The following is a 14,458-nucleotide window of genomic DNA, read 5'->3' as shown; positions in this document are numbered from 1 at the left end:
AACACTACGTTTACTCAACAACCCCACACTTGTAAGCTAATACACAAGCAGCATTATAAATGTTATCAAACACACAGCATCAAGCTATGAATTATAAATGACTAAAATTTTCGGGGGAGGGGGGGGGCGGACACTGTTCCTTTTCGTTTGGGGGGGGGGCGGTAAACTTTCTTCGCACCCCCCCCCCCCCCCCCCCCGAAGAGATGCTTAGAAGAAACTCTGATCAAGCTATGGCTATAAATGTTATCAAACACACAGCATCAAGCTATGGCTTATCAAACACATAGCATCAAGCTATGGCTATAAATGTTATCAAACACACAGCATCAAGCTATGGCTATAAATGTTATCAAACACACAGCATCAAGCTATGTCTATATATGTTATCAAACACACAGCATCAAGCTATGGCTTATCAAACACATAGCATCAAGCTATGGCTATAAATGTTATCAAACACACAGCATCAAGCCATGGCTATAAATGTTATCAAACACACAACATCAAGTTATGGCTATAAATGTTATCAAACACAGCATCAAGCTATGGCTATAAATGTTATCAAACACACAGCATCAAGCTATGGCTATAAATGTTATCAAACACACAGCATCAAGCTATGGCTATAAATGTTATCAAACACAGCATCAAACTATGGCTATAAATGTTATCAAACACAGCATCAAGCTATGGCTATAAATGTTATCAAACATAGCATCAAGCTATGGCTATAAATGTTATCAAACACACAGCATCAAGCTATGGCTATAAATGTTATCAAACACAGCATCAAGCTATGGCTATAAATGTTATCAAACATAGCATCAAGCTATGGCTATAAATGTTATCAAACACACAGCATCAAGCTATGGCTATAAATGTTATCAAACATAGCATCAAGCTATGGCTATAAATGTTATCAAACATAGCATCAAGCTATGGCTATAAATGTTATCAAACACACAGCATCAAGCTATGGCTATAAATGTTATCAAACACACAGCATCAAGCTATGGCTATAAATGTTATCAAACACAGCATCAAGCTATGGCTATAAATGTTATCAAACACACAGCATCAAGCTATGGCTATAAATGTTATCAAACATAGCATCAAGCTATGGCTATAAATGTTATCAAACACACAGCATTAAGCTATGCCTATAAATGTTATCAAACACACAGCATCAAGCTATGGCTATAAATGTTATCAAATACATAGCATCAAGCTATGGCTATAAATGTTATCAAACACACAGCATCAAGCTATGGCTATAAATGTTATCAAACACACAGCATCAAGCTATGGCTATAAATGTTATCAAATACATAGCATTAAGCTATGGCTATAAATGTTATCAAACACAGCATCAAGCTATGGCTATAAATGTTATCAAACACACAGCATCAAGCTATGGCTATAAATGTTATCAAACACACAGCATCAAGCTATGGCTATAAATGTTATCAAACACACAGCATCAAGCTATGGCTATAAATGTTATCAAACACACAGCATTAAGCTATGGCTATAAATGTTATCAAACACACAGCATCAAGCTATGGCTATAAATGTTATCAAACACACAGCATCAAGCTATGGCTATAAATGTTATCAAACACACAGCATCAAGCTATGGCTATAAATGTTATCAAACACACAGCATCAAGCTATGGCTATAAATGTTATCAAACACACAGCATAAAGCTATGGCTATAAATGTTATCAAACACACAGCATCAAGCTATGGCTATAAATGTTATCAAACACACAGCATTAAGCTATGGCTATAAATGTTATCAAACACACAGCATCAAGCTATGGCTATAAATGTTATCAAACACACAGCATCAAGCTATGGCTATAAATGTTATCAAACACACAGCATCAAGCTATGGCTATAAATGTTATCAAACACACAGCATCAAGCTATGGCTATAAATGTTATCAAACACACAGCATTAAGCTATGGCTATAAATGTTATCAAACACACAGCATCAAGCTATGGCTATAAATGTTATCAAACACATAGCATCAAGCTATGGCTATAAATGTTATCAAACACACAGCATCAAGCTATGGCTATAAATGTTATCAAACACACAGCATAAAGCTATGGCTATAAATGTTATCAAACACACAGCATCAAGCTATGGCTATAAATGTTATCAAACACACAGCATTAAGCTATGGCTATAAATGTTATCAAACACACAGCATCAAGCTATGGCTGTAAATGTTATCAAACACACAGCATCAAGCTATGGCTATAAATGTTATCAAACACACAGCATCAAGCTATGGCTATAAATGTTATCAAACACACAGCATCAAGCTATGGCTATAAATGTTATCAAACACAGCATCAAGCTATGGCTATAAATGTTATCAAACACAGTATCAAGCTATGGCTATAAATGTTATCAAACACAGCATCAAGCTATGGCTATAAATGTTATCAAACACCGGAATCAGCCCACGGCGCATCCTCTCGACGCACCCAGCAGGGAACAAGATAAAAATAGCAACAAGATAAAAATAGCAACAGTTAGCGAGGAGGGCAGGTCTGTGGCTCGTCTAACCGTACGGCCTGAGAGCCGGCTAACCGGATCCGGCATACATATTTGTCGGATAAAACAAGGCTGCGAATACATAATTTTAACTCTACATTTTACTTCTTGAAATTAAGATTTTCCTATCACAAAGTCTTTAAAACATTGAATTGGCTGATACGTTTTCGATTTTCGTGTGAAATCCTGGTGACAAACGGCATTTTAACCGATTGCCTTCACCGAACACATTTATCTACAGCGACAATAATGTGCAGATGTTTTAAAATTTATTTTACTTTTAGTTGCCGGGATCAGGTGTAGAGAAAAACACAAAATGCGCGTTACAGTTAAGAAACAACTGAATTGTTAAACTACAACCAAAAGGCTGATGCTTGTGGTCAAGTAGGACGACTTATTCCAATAAACCGGGAGTGATCTCCCCTAAACTTTATCGAATATTCTTATACAACACTACGGAAGATGGCACATCTCGATAAAGACATGATTTTTAATCCATTTTTAATTACTCAACTTTTTAAAATAGAATAGAATCTCGTAGAAAAAAGAAGTGCACACCAAGTGAACGATAAACAGTATGTGTATGATAGTGCGCAATATGCGGGTTTTTTTTTTGAGAAATCGGAAATAGCGTAAATTGCTACTTCCGGTCAACGGAAATTACTCAAAATTTGACAGATGACAGAGAATTAGAAATTTCTTTATCTATCTGAAACAGTACTCAAGTTATAGCTTTTGAAAACTTGAAAGTAGAATAAGTTCCCTTTCCGGTTACCGGAAATAGCTGAAAAGTTGATACAAAACTACAAATTTGATAGTATACTGATATATGAAATTTCATCAACCTAGCTATAACGGTACTCAAGTTATCGTGTTTACAGACACACACACACACATACAGAGAGAGAGAGAGAGAGAGAGAGAGAGAGAGGGGGGGGGGGCGGAAACATACGGACAAGATTGCAAAACTATGTTTTTCCGAATCAGGGAGGTGGAAAACGTCGAGATTTGCAAAATTCTCGGTTGTTGTTGTTTTGTTTTTTTTTGTGCACGATTACAATACTTTCTCTATACTTCGTATACGAGAGAGTAAAAAGATTGACATTCAAAAGAAGTTGTATATTATTGCTATAAACAGCCAACTGCAACCAACCCAAGTAAAACAAAACAACAACACCTTAAGCAATAGTCACGTGTTACTTCTGCTGTTGTTTTTTACTTTCTCGTATATACGTAGTATAGAGAAAGTATTGTAATCGTGCAAAAAAAAAAAAATCGAGATTTTTACAAATCTCGACGTTTTACACCTCACTGATACGGAAAAACATAATTTTGCAATCTTGTCCGTATGTCTGTGTGTGTGTGTGTGTGTGTGTGTGTGTGTGTGTGTGTGTGTGTGTCTGTGTGTCTGTCTGTCCGTGTGTAAACACGATAACTTGAGTACCGTTACAGCTATGTTGATGAAATTTCATATATAAGTATTTTAAAAATCGTAGATCCGTATCAACTTTTGAGCGATTTCGAATAACCGAAGGTGGTACTTTTCCTACTTTGAATTTTTCAAAAGCCTATAACTTGAGTACTATTTCAGATAGATAAATGAAATTTCACATGTAAGTAAAAGATCTAATTCTCTACCTTCTGTTAAATTTTGAATAATTTCCGTTGACCGGAAGTAGTAATTTACGCTACTTCCGATTTCTCAAAAAACTAATGTAAATTTATTAAGTACTAATACTATTGCGCACTATTATACACACCTTTATTAGGCGTTCGCTTGGTGCGCAATTGTTTTTTACTGAGATTCTATTCTATTTTTACAAGCTTTTATTTAACTCACTTCCTCTGTCGTCAGTCGTAAGTCTGTCTAGACGGAAACGCAGGAGTGAAAATTCGGAAACTTCTACTTGACCGATACGATTCACACTTGGCACTTGGGTCAAGACATGAAGACAATGCAATCTGAAACTAAATTTGACTTAATTGGATGCCTAATTAATTTTTTATGAATTAATTAAAATTTGGACCGAATTAGTAGGCATGTCTAGCCAACCACACCACATGCGTCATCACCTTCAATAGCTGCGCCATCACGTAATAGCTGCGTTCAAAAACCATTGCGCGCCAACTGAACGTGATGTTCAGTAGGCGCGCAATGGTTTTTAGTCATGTAACTCTATTGTAAATAAAACATGTAAAGTACTGAAAAAAAAATTCATAAAAAAACGTTTTAATAACAAGCTTTTATGTAATGATGCACTAAAAAGTAGAAAATAAATTAAAGACTACTATTTAAATAACTATAAAGAAAAGCGTGGGTGTCTTCCTTAACATTAGTAAAGGTATCCAATAGATACTAAAGTGACCCACGCTTTTCTTTATAGTTATTTAAATAGTAGTCTATAATTTATTTTCTACTTTTTAGTGCATCATTACATAAAAGCTTGTTATTAAAACGTTTTTTATGAATTTTTTTACAAGCTTTTATTTAACTCACTTCCTCTGTCGTCAGTCGTCAGTCGTCAGTCTAGACGGAAACGCAGGAGTGAAAATTCGGACAGTTCTACTTGACCGATACGATTCACAGTTGGCACGTGGGTCAAGACATGAAGACAATGCAATCTGAAACTAAATTTGACTTAATTGGATGCCTAATTAATTTTTTATTAATTAATTAAAATTTGGACCGAATTAGTAGGCATGTCTAGCCAACCACACCACACGCGTCATCACCTTCAATAGCTTCAATGGCTGCGTTCAAAAACCATTGCGCGCCTACTGAACGTGATGTTCAGTAGGCGCGCAATGGTTTTTAGTCATGTAACTCTATTGTAAATAAAACATGTAAAGTACTGAAAAAAAAATTCATAAAAAACGTTTTAATAACAAGCTTTTATGTAATGATGCACTAAAAAGTAGAAAATAAATTATAGACTACTATTTAAATAACTATAAAGAAAAGCGTGGGTCACTTTAGTATCTATTGGATACCTTTACTAATGTTAAGGAAGACACCCACGCTTTTCTTTATAGTTATTTAAATAGTAGTCTATAATTTATTTTCTACTTTTTAGTGCATCATTACATAAAAGCTTGTTATTAAAACGTTTTTATGAATTTTTTTAGTCATGTAACTCTATTGTAAATAAAACATGTAAAGTACTGAAAAAAAAATTCATAAAAAACGTTTTAATAACAAGCTTTTATGTAACAATGCACTAAAAAGTAGAAAATAAATTATAGACTACTATTTAAATAACTATAAAGAAAAGCGTGGGTGTCTTCCTTAACATTAGTAAAGGTATCCAATAGATACTAAAGTGACCCACGCTTTTCTTTATAGTTATTTAAATAGTAGTCTATAATTTATTTTCTACTTTTTAGTGCATCATTACATAAAAGCTTGTTATTAAAACGTTTTTTATGAATTTTTTTACAAGCTTTTATTTAACTCACTTCCTCTGTCGTCAGTCGTCAGTCGTCAGTCTAGACGGAAACGCAGGAGTGAAAATTCGGACAGTTCTACTTGACCGATACGATTCACAGTTGGCACGTGGGTCAAGACATGAAGACAATGCAATCTGAAACTAAATTTGACTTAATTGGATGCCTAATTAATTTTTTATTAATTAATTAAAATTTGGACCGAATTAGTAGGCATGTCTAGCCAACCACACCACACGCGTCATCACCTTCAATAGCTTCAATGGCTGCGTTCAAAAACCATTGCGCGCCTACTGAACGTGATGTTCAGTAGGCGCGCAATGGTTTTTACAAGCTTTTATTTAACTCACTTCCTCGTCAGTCTGTCGTCAGTCTGTCTAGACGGAAACGCAGGAGTGAAAATTCGGACAGTTCTACTTGACCGATACGATTCACAGTTGGCACGTGGGTCAAGACATGAAGACAATGCAATCTGAATCTAAATTTGACTTAATTGGATGCCTAATTAATTTTTTATGAATTAATAAAAATTTGGACCGAATTAGTAGGCATGTCTAGCCAACCACACCACACGCGTCATCACCTTCAATAGCTTCAATGGCTGCGTTCAAAAACCATTGCGCGCCTACTGAACGTGATGTTCAGTAGGCGCGCAATGGTTTTTAGTCATGTAACTCTATTGTAAATAAAACATGTAAAGTACTGAAAAAAAAATTCATAAAAAACGTTTTAATAACAAGCTTTTATGTAATGATGCACTAAAAAGTAGAAAATAAATTATAGACTACTATTTAAATAACTATAAAGAAAAGCGTGGGTCACTTTAGTATCTATTGGATACCTTTACTAATGTTAAGGAAGACACCCACGCTTTTCTTTATAGTTATTTAAATAGTAGTCTATAATTTATTTTCTACTTTTTAGTGCATCATTACATAAAAGCTTGTTATTAAAACGTTTTTTATGAATTTTTTTAGTCATGTAACTCTATTGTAAATAAAACATGTAAAGTACTGAAAAAAAAATTCATAAAAAACGTTTTAATAACAAGCTTTTATGTAACAATGCACTAAAAAGTAGAAAATAAATTATAGACTACTATTTAAATAACTATAAAGAAAAGCGTGGGTGTCTTCCTTAACATTAGTAAAGGTATCCAATAGATACTAAAGTGACCCACGCTTTTCTTTATAGTTATTTAAATAGTAGTCTATAATTTTTTTTCTACTTTTTAGTGCATTGTTACATAAAAGCTTGTTATTAAAACGTTTTTTATGAATTTTTTTTACAAGCTTTTATTTAACTCGCTTCCTCTGTCGTCAGTCGTCAGTCTAGACGGAAACGCAGGAGTGAAAATTCGGACAGTTCTACTTGACCGATACGATTCACAGTTGGCACGTGGGTCAAGACATGAAGACAATGCAATCTGAAACTAAATTTGACTTAATTGGATGCCTAATTAATTTTTTATTAATTAATTAAAATTTGGACCGAATTAGTAGGCATGTCTAGCCAACCACACCACACGCGTCATCACCTTCAATAGCTGCGCCATCACGTAATGGCTGCGTTCAAAAACCATTGCGCGCCTACTGAACGTGATGTTCAGTAGGCGCGCAATGGTTTTTAGTCATGTAACTCTATTGTAAATAAAACATGTAAAATACTGAAAAAAAAATCATAAAAAACGTTTTAATAACAAGCTTTTATGTAACAATGCACTAAAAAGTAGAAAATAAATTATAGACTACTATTTAAATAACTATAAAGAAAAGCGTGGGTGTCTTCCTTAACATTAGTAAAGGTATCCAATAGATACTAAAGTGACCCACGCTTTTCTTTATAGTTATTTAAATAGTAGTCTATAATTTATTTTCTACTTTTTAGTGCATCATTACATAAAAGCTTGTTATTAAAACGTTTTTTATGAATTTTTAAAAGTTTAAGTATTTAAAATGGATTAAAAATCATAACTATATCCCCAGTTACCATCCACTGTTGTTTTATATAAGAATATTCGAGAAAGTTTAGGGGAGATCACTACCGGTTTATTTATAGCTACAGCAGGAAATATGTTTTCACTAAAGTAGTGAATACGTTTGTGTTTGATGATTTCCATTCCTCAAATCACTACCTGCTACAGCAGGAAATATGTTTTCACTAAAGTAGTGAATACGTTTGTGTTTGATGATTTCCATTCCACACATCACTACCTGAAACTCAAGTCAAATACAACTCTCGTGAACTTTCATAAATCAAAATACAACACTCGTGAATTTTCGTGAATCTTTGGTTTATTGCTCATCACTGCCATCTGAAGGGGTATAATTGTTATAAGAGTAAGAAAGTCGGTCTCTGTTTTGTTACACGATATTTTTGGTTAAATTCCAGCCTTACTCCAAAACAATATGTCTCTATATCTTTAACATATTGTTATGTATATGGACTCTCTCTTGTCAACGGTCTTTACCAGCGCAGGGAAGACTAGACTAGAAGCCTCTAGCTAGAAGCCGAGGGATAGTTCGGTCAGTGGACGACTCGTGGGGCAGGTCGGTCAGGGGTCGACCCGTGGGGCAGGTCGGTCAGGGGTCGACCCGAGGGGTAGTTCGGTCAGTGGACGACCCGAGGGGTAGTTCGGTCCGGTGACGACCCGAGGGGTAGTTCGGTCAGTGGACGACCCGTGGGGCAGGTCGGTCAGGGGTCGACCCGAGGGGTAGTTCGGTCAATGGTACCCAGCGTTTCGAACTCGTGATTTTTGAGTTAGCAAACTACGCCGTTCTCAGCTATATAGAATTTATGATAATATATGATTTGTCTAACTAATTGTAGGTTATGTCAAACGTAAATAGGTATATTTATGTATATAGGCATACATCTAACACTCACACACAAACACACACACACACATATATATATAGGCATATATTTATAGATTGTATATATAGGCATTATATATATATATATATATATATATATATATATATATATATATATATATATATATATGATTAAACTTTATATGAGTGTGAGTTACCTGACGGAACTGTATAACAGTCGAAGTTATTTACACAGAATATAAAATATTGTTTTCAAATAGTTTAGAAAACACAACACATGCATGCACCAAACAAAGTCTGATAAAACTAATACACGAGTGCAGCCAGCAGTGCCACGGTCACCAGCGAGATGACGGTCGTGGCGGCACCATTCCAGGCGGACGCCGAGTTTCCTCCGGTGCTGTCGCCGATGACGGCAAAGGCCCTGACTTGGGCGCCGGTGCTTTGGTGGAACTTGACCGGGCTGGCGTAGAACCTGAATCCCCGGGGTGGGAGCTGGTCGGTGGCGTTCAAATTCTCCACGATGACCCTGTTTCTGGCCAGGTACCTCTGGTGGATGGGCATGCCGTCTACCTGCACACCTTTGATGGTGAAGGGGTCAGGGCTCATGACGTCAGCGCCGATGATTTTGATGTCACGTTGTCGTAGGAGGAATTCTCCAGCCTCCTCGCTGATGGTTGGGAACACGAAGTTACTGGGGGGGGGGGGGGAAGAGGGAGGTTTAACATTGAGTAGGGGGTTAAAGCAATGATTTAAATGAGGCTTTGGATCAGTCAGTTTAGTTGTTTAGTTTAGAAATGTGATAAAGCTTTAGTTGTGGGTCTACTACAAACGGTGGGTTGACTAGAGTCGGGTGCCCATCAGAGCTGGGTGGACTAGAGTCAGGTACCCATCAGAGCTGGGTGGACTAGAGTCAGGTACCCATCAGAGTTGGGTGGACTAGAGTCAGGTACCCATCAGAGTTGGGTGGACTAGAGTCAGGTACCCATCAGAGTTGGGTGGACTAGAGTCAGGTACCCATCAGAGCTGGGTGTACTAGAGTCAGGTACCCATCAGAGCTGGGTGGACTAGAGTCAGGTACCCATCAGAGTTGGGTGGACTAGAGTCAGGTACCCATCAGAGCTGGGTGGACTAGAGTCAGGTACCCATCAGAGCTGGGTGGACTAGAGTCAGGTACAGAGCAGGATGTACTAGAGTCAGGTACCAATTAAAACTGAGTGAATCAAGCAACCTACTCTGTGATTGCCGCGCTAGTGCCAACGAACTTGACGGGGTCATCAAAAAACTTGAACCAGCCGAAGTTGAAGATGACGGCAGCCTGTTGGGGGATGGGGCCGTGTTCACTCTCCCAGCTCTCGATCTGTTGGAGGAGGGGTGGGTGGGAACTGGTCAGTGAAATGTGTCGATATTTTGTTAACTCACATTTTGAATTATTATTGTGAAACAGAGAACGAGACTGAATGACGTTAGCCTACTTAGACTTAAGAGGGACACTCGAAATGTTTTATGAGCATTCAAATATGAATTACTTTTATTGTTACTAAAAATAGTTTTTTTTAGAAATGTACAAGCATCATGTGGCTTCTAGATCAGACGGCTCACACTTAATGGGGTTTAATGAATGTTGAGTTTTGTTAAAGAACAGTTGGAGATAAAGGGGCAGTGATGAATCATGTGTTGCCTACCTTTCTCACTGTAAAGATGCAGTGATAAGTGATGTGTTGCATACCTTGCCCACTGTGAAAGTGCTGTAATGTATGATGTGTTTCCTACCTTACCCACTGTAGAGATGCAGTGATAAGTGATGTGTTTCCTACCTTACCCACTGTAGAGATGCAGTGATAAGTGATGTGTTTCCTACTTTACCCACCATGATAAGTGATGTGTTTCCTACCTTACCCACTATGATGAATGATGGGTTGCCTACCTTCTCCACTGTGACCTGGTACCTTGGATTCTGCCTGGCTTCTTCAGAGCAGTCGATCATGACGCCCTCAGCTATGGTGTTTTCTATCGGTAGAAACTCCAGAGTCAGCCCACCTGGGGACACACCGACACAGGTGAAGATAGTTTTGGACACACGGGGACAGGTGCAGATAGTTTTGGACACACGGACACAGGTGCAGATAGTTTTGGAAAAACACAGGTGCAGATAGTTTTGGACACACTGACACAGGTGCAGATAGTTTTGGACACACGGACACAGGTGTAGATAGTTTTGGACACACGGACACAGGTGCAGATAGTTTTGGACACACGGACACAGGTGCAGATAGTTTTGGACACACGGACACAGGTGCAGATAGTTTTGGACACACGGACACAGGTGCAGATAGTTTTAGACACACGGACACAGGTGCAGATAGTTTTGGACACACAGGGACAGGTGCATATAGTTTTGGACACACGGACACAGGTGCAGATAGTTTTGGACACACGGACACATGTGCAGATAGTTTTGGACACACGGACACAGGTGCAGATAGTTTTAGACACACGGACACAGGTGCATATAGTTTTGGACACACGGGGACAGGTGCAGATAGTTTTGGACACACGGACACAGGTGCAGATAGTTTTGGACACACGGGGAAAAGTGCAGAGAATTTTGTTTTTCAGGGTCTAAAACTAGAATCAAATTACCATTATAGGATGAGGGGGGTGAAACTTTCCAAGCGAAAATCATTTCATTAACTATTCACCGTATAGGCCAATGTAATTATTATCAAGTGATAAGAGTGAGCAAACTAATTGCCGTGTAGTTTAATTATTTAATTAAATGAACTTGGCTAGTTTAATTATTATCAAGTGATAAGAGTGAGCAAACTAATTGCCGTGTAGTTTAGTTATTTAATTAAATGAACTAGTGCTGCACATCTACCTTTAACAAAGTGTGCGGGGGCGTCAAGGTGTGTCCCGCCATGTTCGCCGGTAGAGTAGCTTCCAGTCTCGTAGCTTTAATGAGAGAGATTAATTAATTAAATCTGTGTGTCCGTAGCTTTAATGAGAGAGATTAATTAATTAAATCTTTGTGTCCACAGCTTTAATGAGAGAGATTAATTAATTAAATCTTTGTATCCGTAGCTTTAATGAGAGGAATTAATTAATTAAATCTTTGTGTCCGTAGCTTTAATTATAGAGATTAATTAATTAAATTCGTGTGTCCGTAGCTTTAATGAGAGAAATTAATTAATTAAATTCGTGTGTTCGTAGCTTTAATGAGAGAAATTAGTTAATTAAATCTTTGTGTCCGTAGCTTTAATGAGAGAGATTAATTAATTAAATCTTTGTGTCCGTAGCTTTAATGAGAGAGATTAATTAATTAAATCTTTGTGTCCGTAGCTTTAATGAGAGAGATTAATTAATTAAATTTAATTTGCTGTGTCTGGTACAGGTCGACTTTACAATGTTCACACAAACTTCTTACCAATTTCTGTCAGTGCCATTTAGGAAGTCAGACAGGTAATAAATTTAATGGACTGTTTAAATCACATCACGACGTTGTCAAGTAGAGGTTCAACATTCAACAAACCTCTGTGTTAATTACTCTCACACAAATTAGCCCTAATTATTAACATAATCTACAAACTTTGCTGCTAATTAACTACTTTTAGACCATCCCTAATTTATAATTGACAGCTATTCTGGAAATTAAAAAAAAAAACAGCCAACTTACTAATTATTTTTCTTTGTATCGTCCCGTTTAGAGATTTGGTTCCATTTATATTTGGGCATCCCAGGTACCATAAAGGTGTTCGGTTTGTGTGCATGAGAGAGGTCAATCACCTTGGAATACGCCCCTGCTAGTATCAGGGCCGTACACACCCAGCTCAAGTAACGTGGGTCCATGTTTCACTAGTGGGTGTGTCCTGCTGTCCAGTGGGTGTGTCCTGCTCTCCAGTGGGTGTGTCCTGCTCTCCAGTGGGTGTGTCCTGCTCTCCAGTGGGTGTGTCCTGTTCTCTAGTGGAATGTGTCCTGTTCTCTACTGCGATGTGTCCTGTTCTCTAGTCTGCATATCTACCTTTAACAAAGTGGGCGGGGCGTTCTATCGTGGGTGTGTTCTGTTCTCTACTGAGTGTGCCCTGTTTGAAAGAAAATGTATATTGCCAACAAACACAAAATTCAACAAATAAATCCTACAGTTAAATCCTACCTTCCAGAGTTGTTAGTAAATTCCGTATAATTCGTACACACTCTACACAGTATGTAATAATCGTAAACAGTATAGTAATCGCATAAACAATGTAATAGTCGTAGACACCAAGCTGCACTCGCATACTGTAATAATCGTATTTACCCAGCAGTAATCGTACACACACAGCAGTAATCGTACACACAGCAGTAATCGTACACACAGCAGTAATCGTACACACAGCAGTAATCACACACACAGCAGTAATCGTACACACAGCAGTAATCGTACACACCTGTCAGTAATCGGACAAACACTGTAGCAACCGTAAACATTCTCTAGTAATCGTACACGCAATAAAATTATCGAGTCCCCTAATGAATTACATCACCCTCCCCATGACTACCCGCCTAATGAGATCATCTCCCCTTATAGAACAAGTCGCGTGAAAAACTCTACACCCCCACTCACCCATCCACATGCTTGCCTCCTTTCTTCACGAGCAGCTGCAGAAAATTAACCCTTGCCCCGTGAATCAAGCCGTTCGTTAAAGGGTTAATTCATCTGCAGTAAACTTAAGTTGCCTGCGATAAACAAATTAGATAATTTACATCAAGTTAGGAGCGCAACATTTTTCTCTGTCATGCAAATTTTATAATTATATTTTTACTACAGTTTTGACGTTTCTGAATTTTCGAGTATTGCAAATTATCGTTATTTAACCTGCTACATATGTTTGAATACGAATACGTTTTGTTTTTAAAACACCAGCAATTAGTACACTGAGCTTATCTCATTCTCTCCCTTGGTAGGTCGATGACATAAGCGTCATTTCTCCCATCAGATTTAATCATAGAGTTGATGTGACCTGGCGTAAACTCTGTGTAGTCAACACAAAACCCACCCACCCTTAACTTCCACCTCGCTCTGAGATCTGAACTCAATACTTTTAGACTAGCCACCGTTAGAACTATCGCTCGACCACAAATTACATTCTCAGCAGGTAAATATTATTGTGGTGTATACTCACACATTACAAAAAGAAAACATTAAAACATCAAGTTTAAAATAAATTTTCCCGCATACATCAAGTTTCAAATGAATGCTAGTGGCACAACTAACTCTACCGCACATAACCCCTCCCCCAACACCTTAACACCACAACATCACAACACCACAACATCACAACACCACAACACCACAACACCACAACACACATACGAACTACCAGAAGATGCTCCAATGCATGTATACACTTCCTCAGTGAACACACCTTGCACCAACAGGTAGGCAGATCAACAGATGATGTAACCGTCCTCGTGAGGGATGCTAGGTTGGTTCCACTGTTAGTGTGGGGGTGCTAGGTTGGTACCACTGTTAGTGTGGGGGTGCTAGGTTGGTACCACTTTTAGTGAGGGGTGCTAGGTTGGTACCACTGTTAGTGTGGGGGTGCTAGGTTGGTACCACTGTTAGT

The 14,458-nt window shown here is 37.8% G+C and overlaps 1 protein-coding gene across 3 annotated transcripts; it reads right to left on the bottom strand.

Moving 5' to 3' along the window:
- Positions 1–9,020: 9,020 nt before the first annotated feature.
- LOC131935880 (isatin hydrolase-like) lies at positions 9,021–14,281 on the bottom strand. 3 transcript variants are annotated; one of them, XM_059292606.1, is made up of 6 exons: positions 14,258–14,281; positions 12,529–12,934; positions 11,734–11,807; positions 10,780–10,892; positions 10,088–10,212; positions 9,021–9,546 (listed from the first exon to the last, which is right to left on the bottom strand). In XM_059292606.1, the coding sequence occupies exons 2-6, from the start codon at positions 12,699–12,701 to the stop codon at positions 9,159–9,161; spliced, it is 873 nt and encodes a 290-aa protein (XP_059148589.1). In that variant the 5' UTR covers positions 12,702–12,934; positions 14,258–14,281; the 3' UTR covers positions 9,021–9,158. The 3 variants fall into 3 exon arrangements, with proteins under 3 accessions (XP_059148589.1, XP_059148588.1, XP_059148590.1); XM_059292605.1 differs by having other exon boundaries at positions 14,213–14,272; XM_059292607.1 differs by lacking the exon at positions 14,258–14,281 and adding an exon at positions 13,456–13,470.
- Positions 14,282–14,458: the final 177 nt, after the last annotated feature.

This window comes from Physella acuta, unplaced genomic scaffold (assembly GCF_028476545.2).
Source record: "Physella acuta isolate Inbredline_101_S28 unplaced genomic scaffold, ASM2847654v3 ptg000162l, whole genome shotgun sequence".
Taxonomy (NCBI): domain Eukaryota; kingdom Metazoa; phylum Mollusca; class Gastropoda; family Physidae; genus Physella; species Physella acuta.
This window is presented reverse-complemented; position numbering and strand designations above follow the sequence as displayed.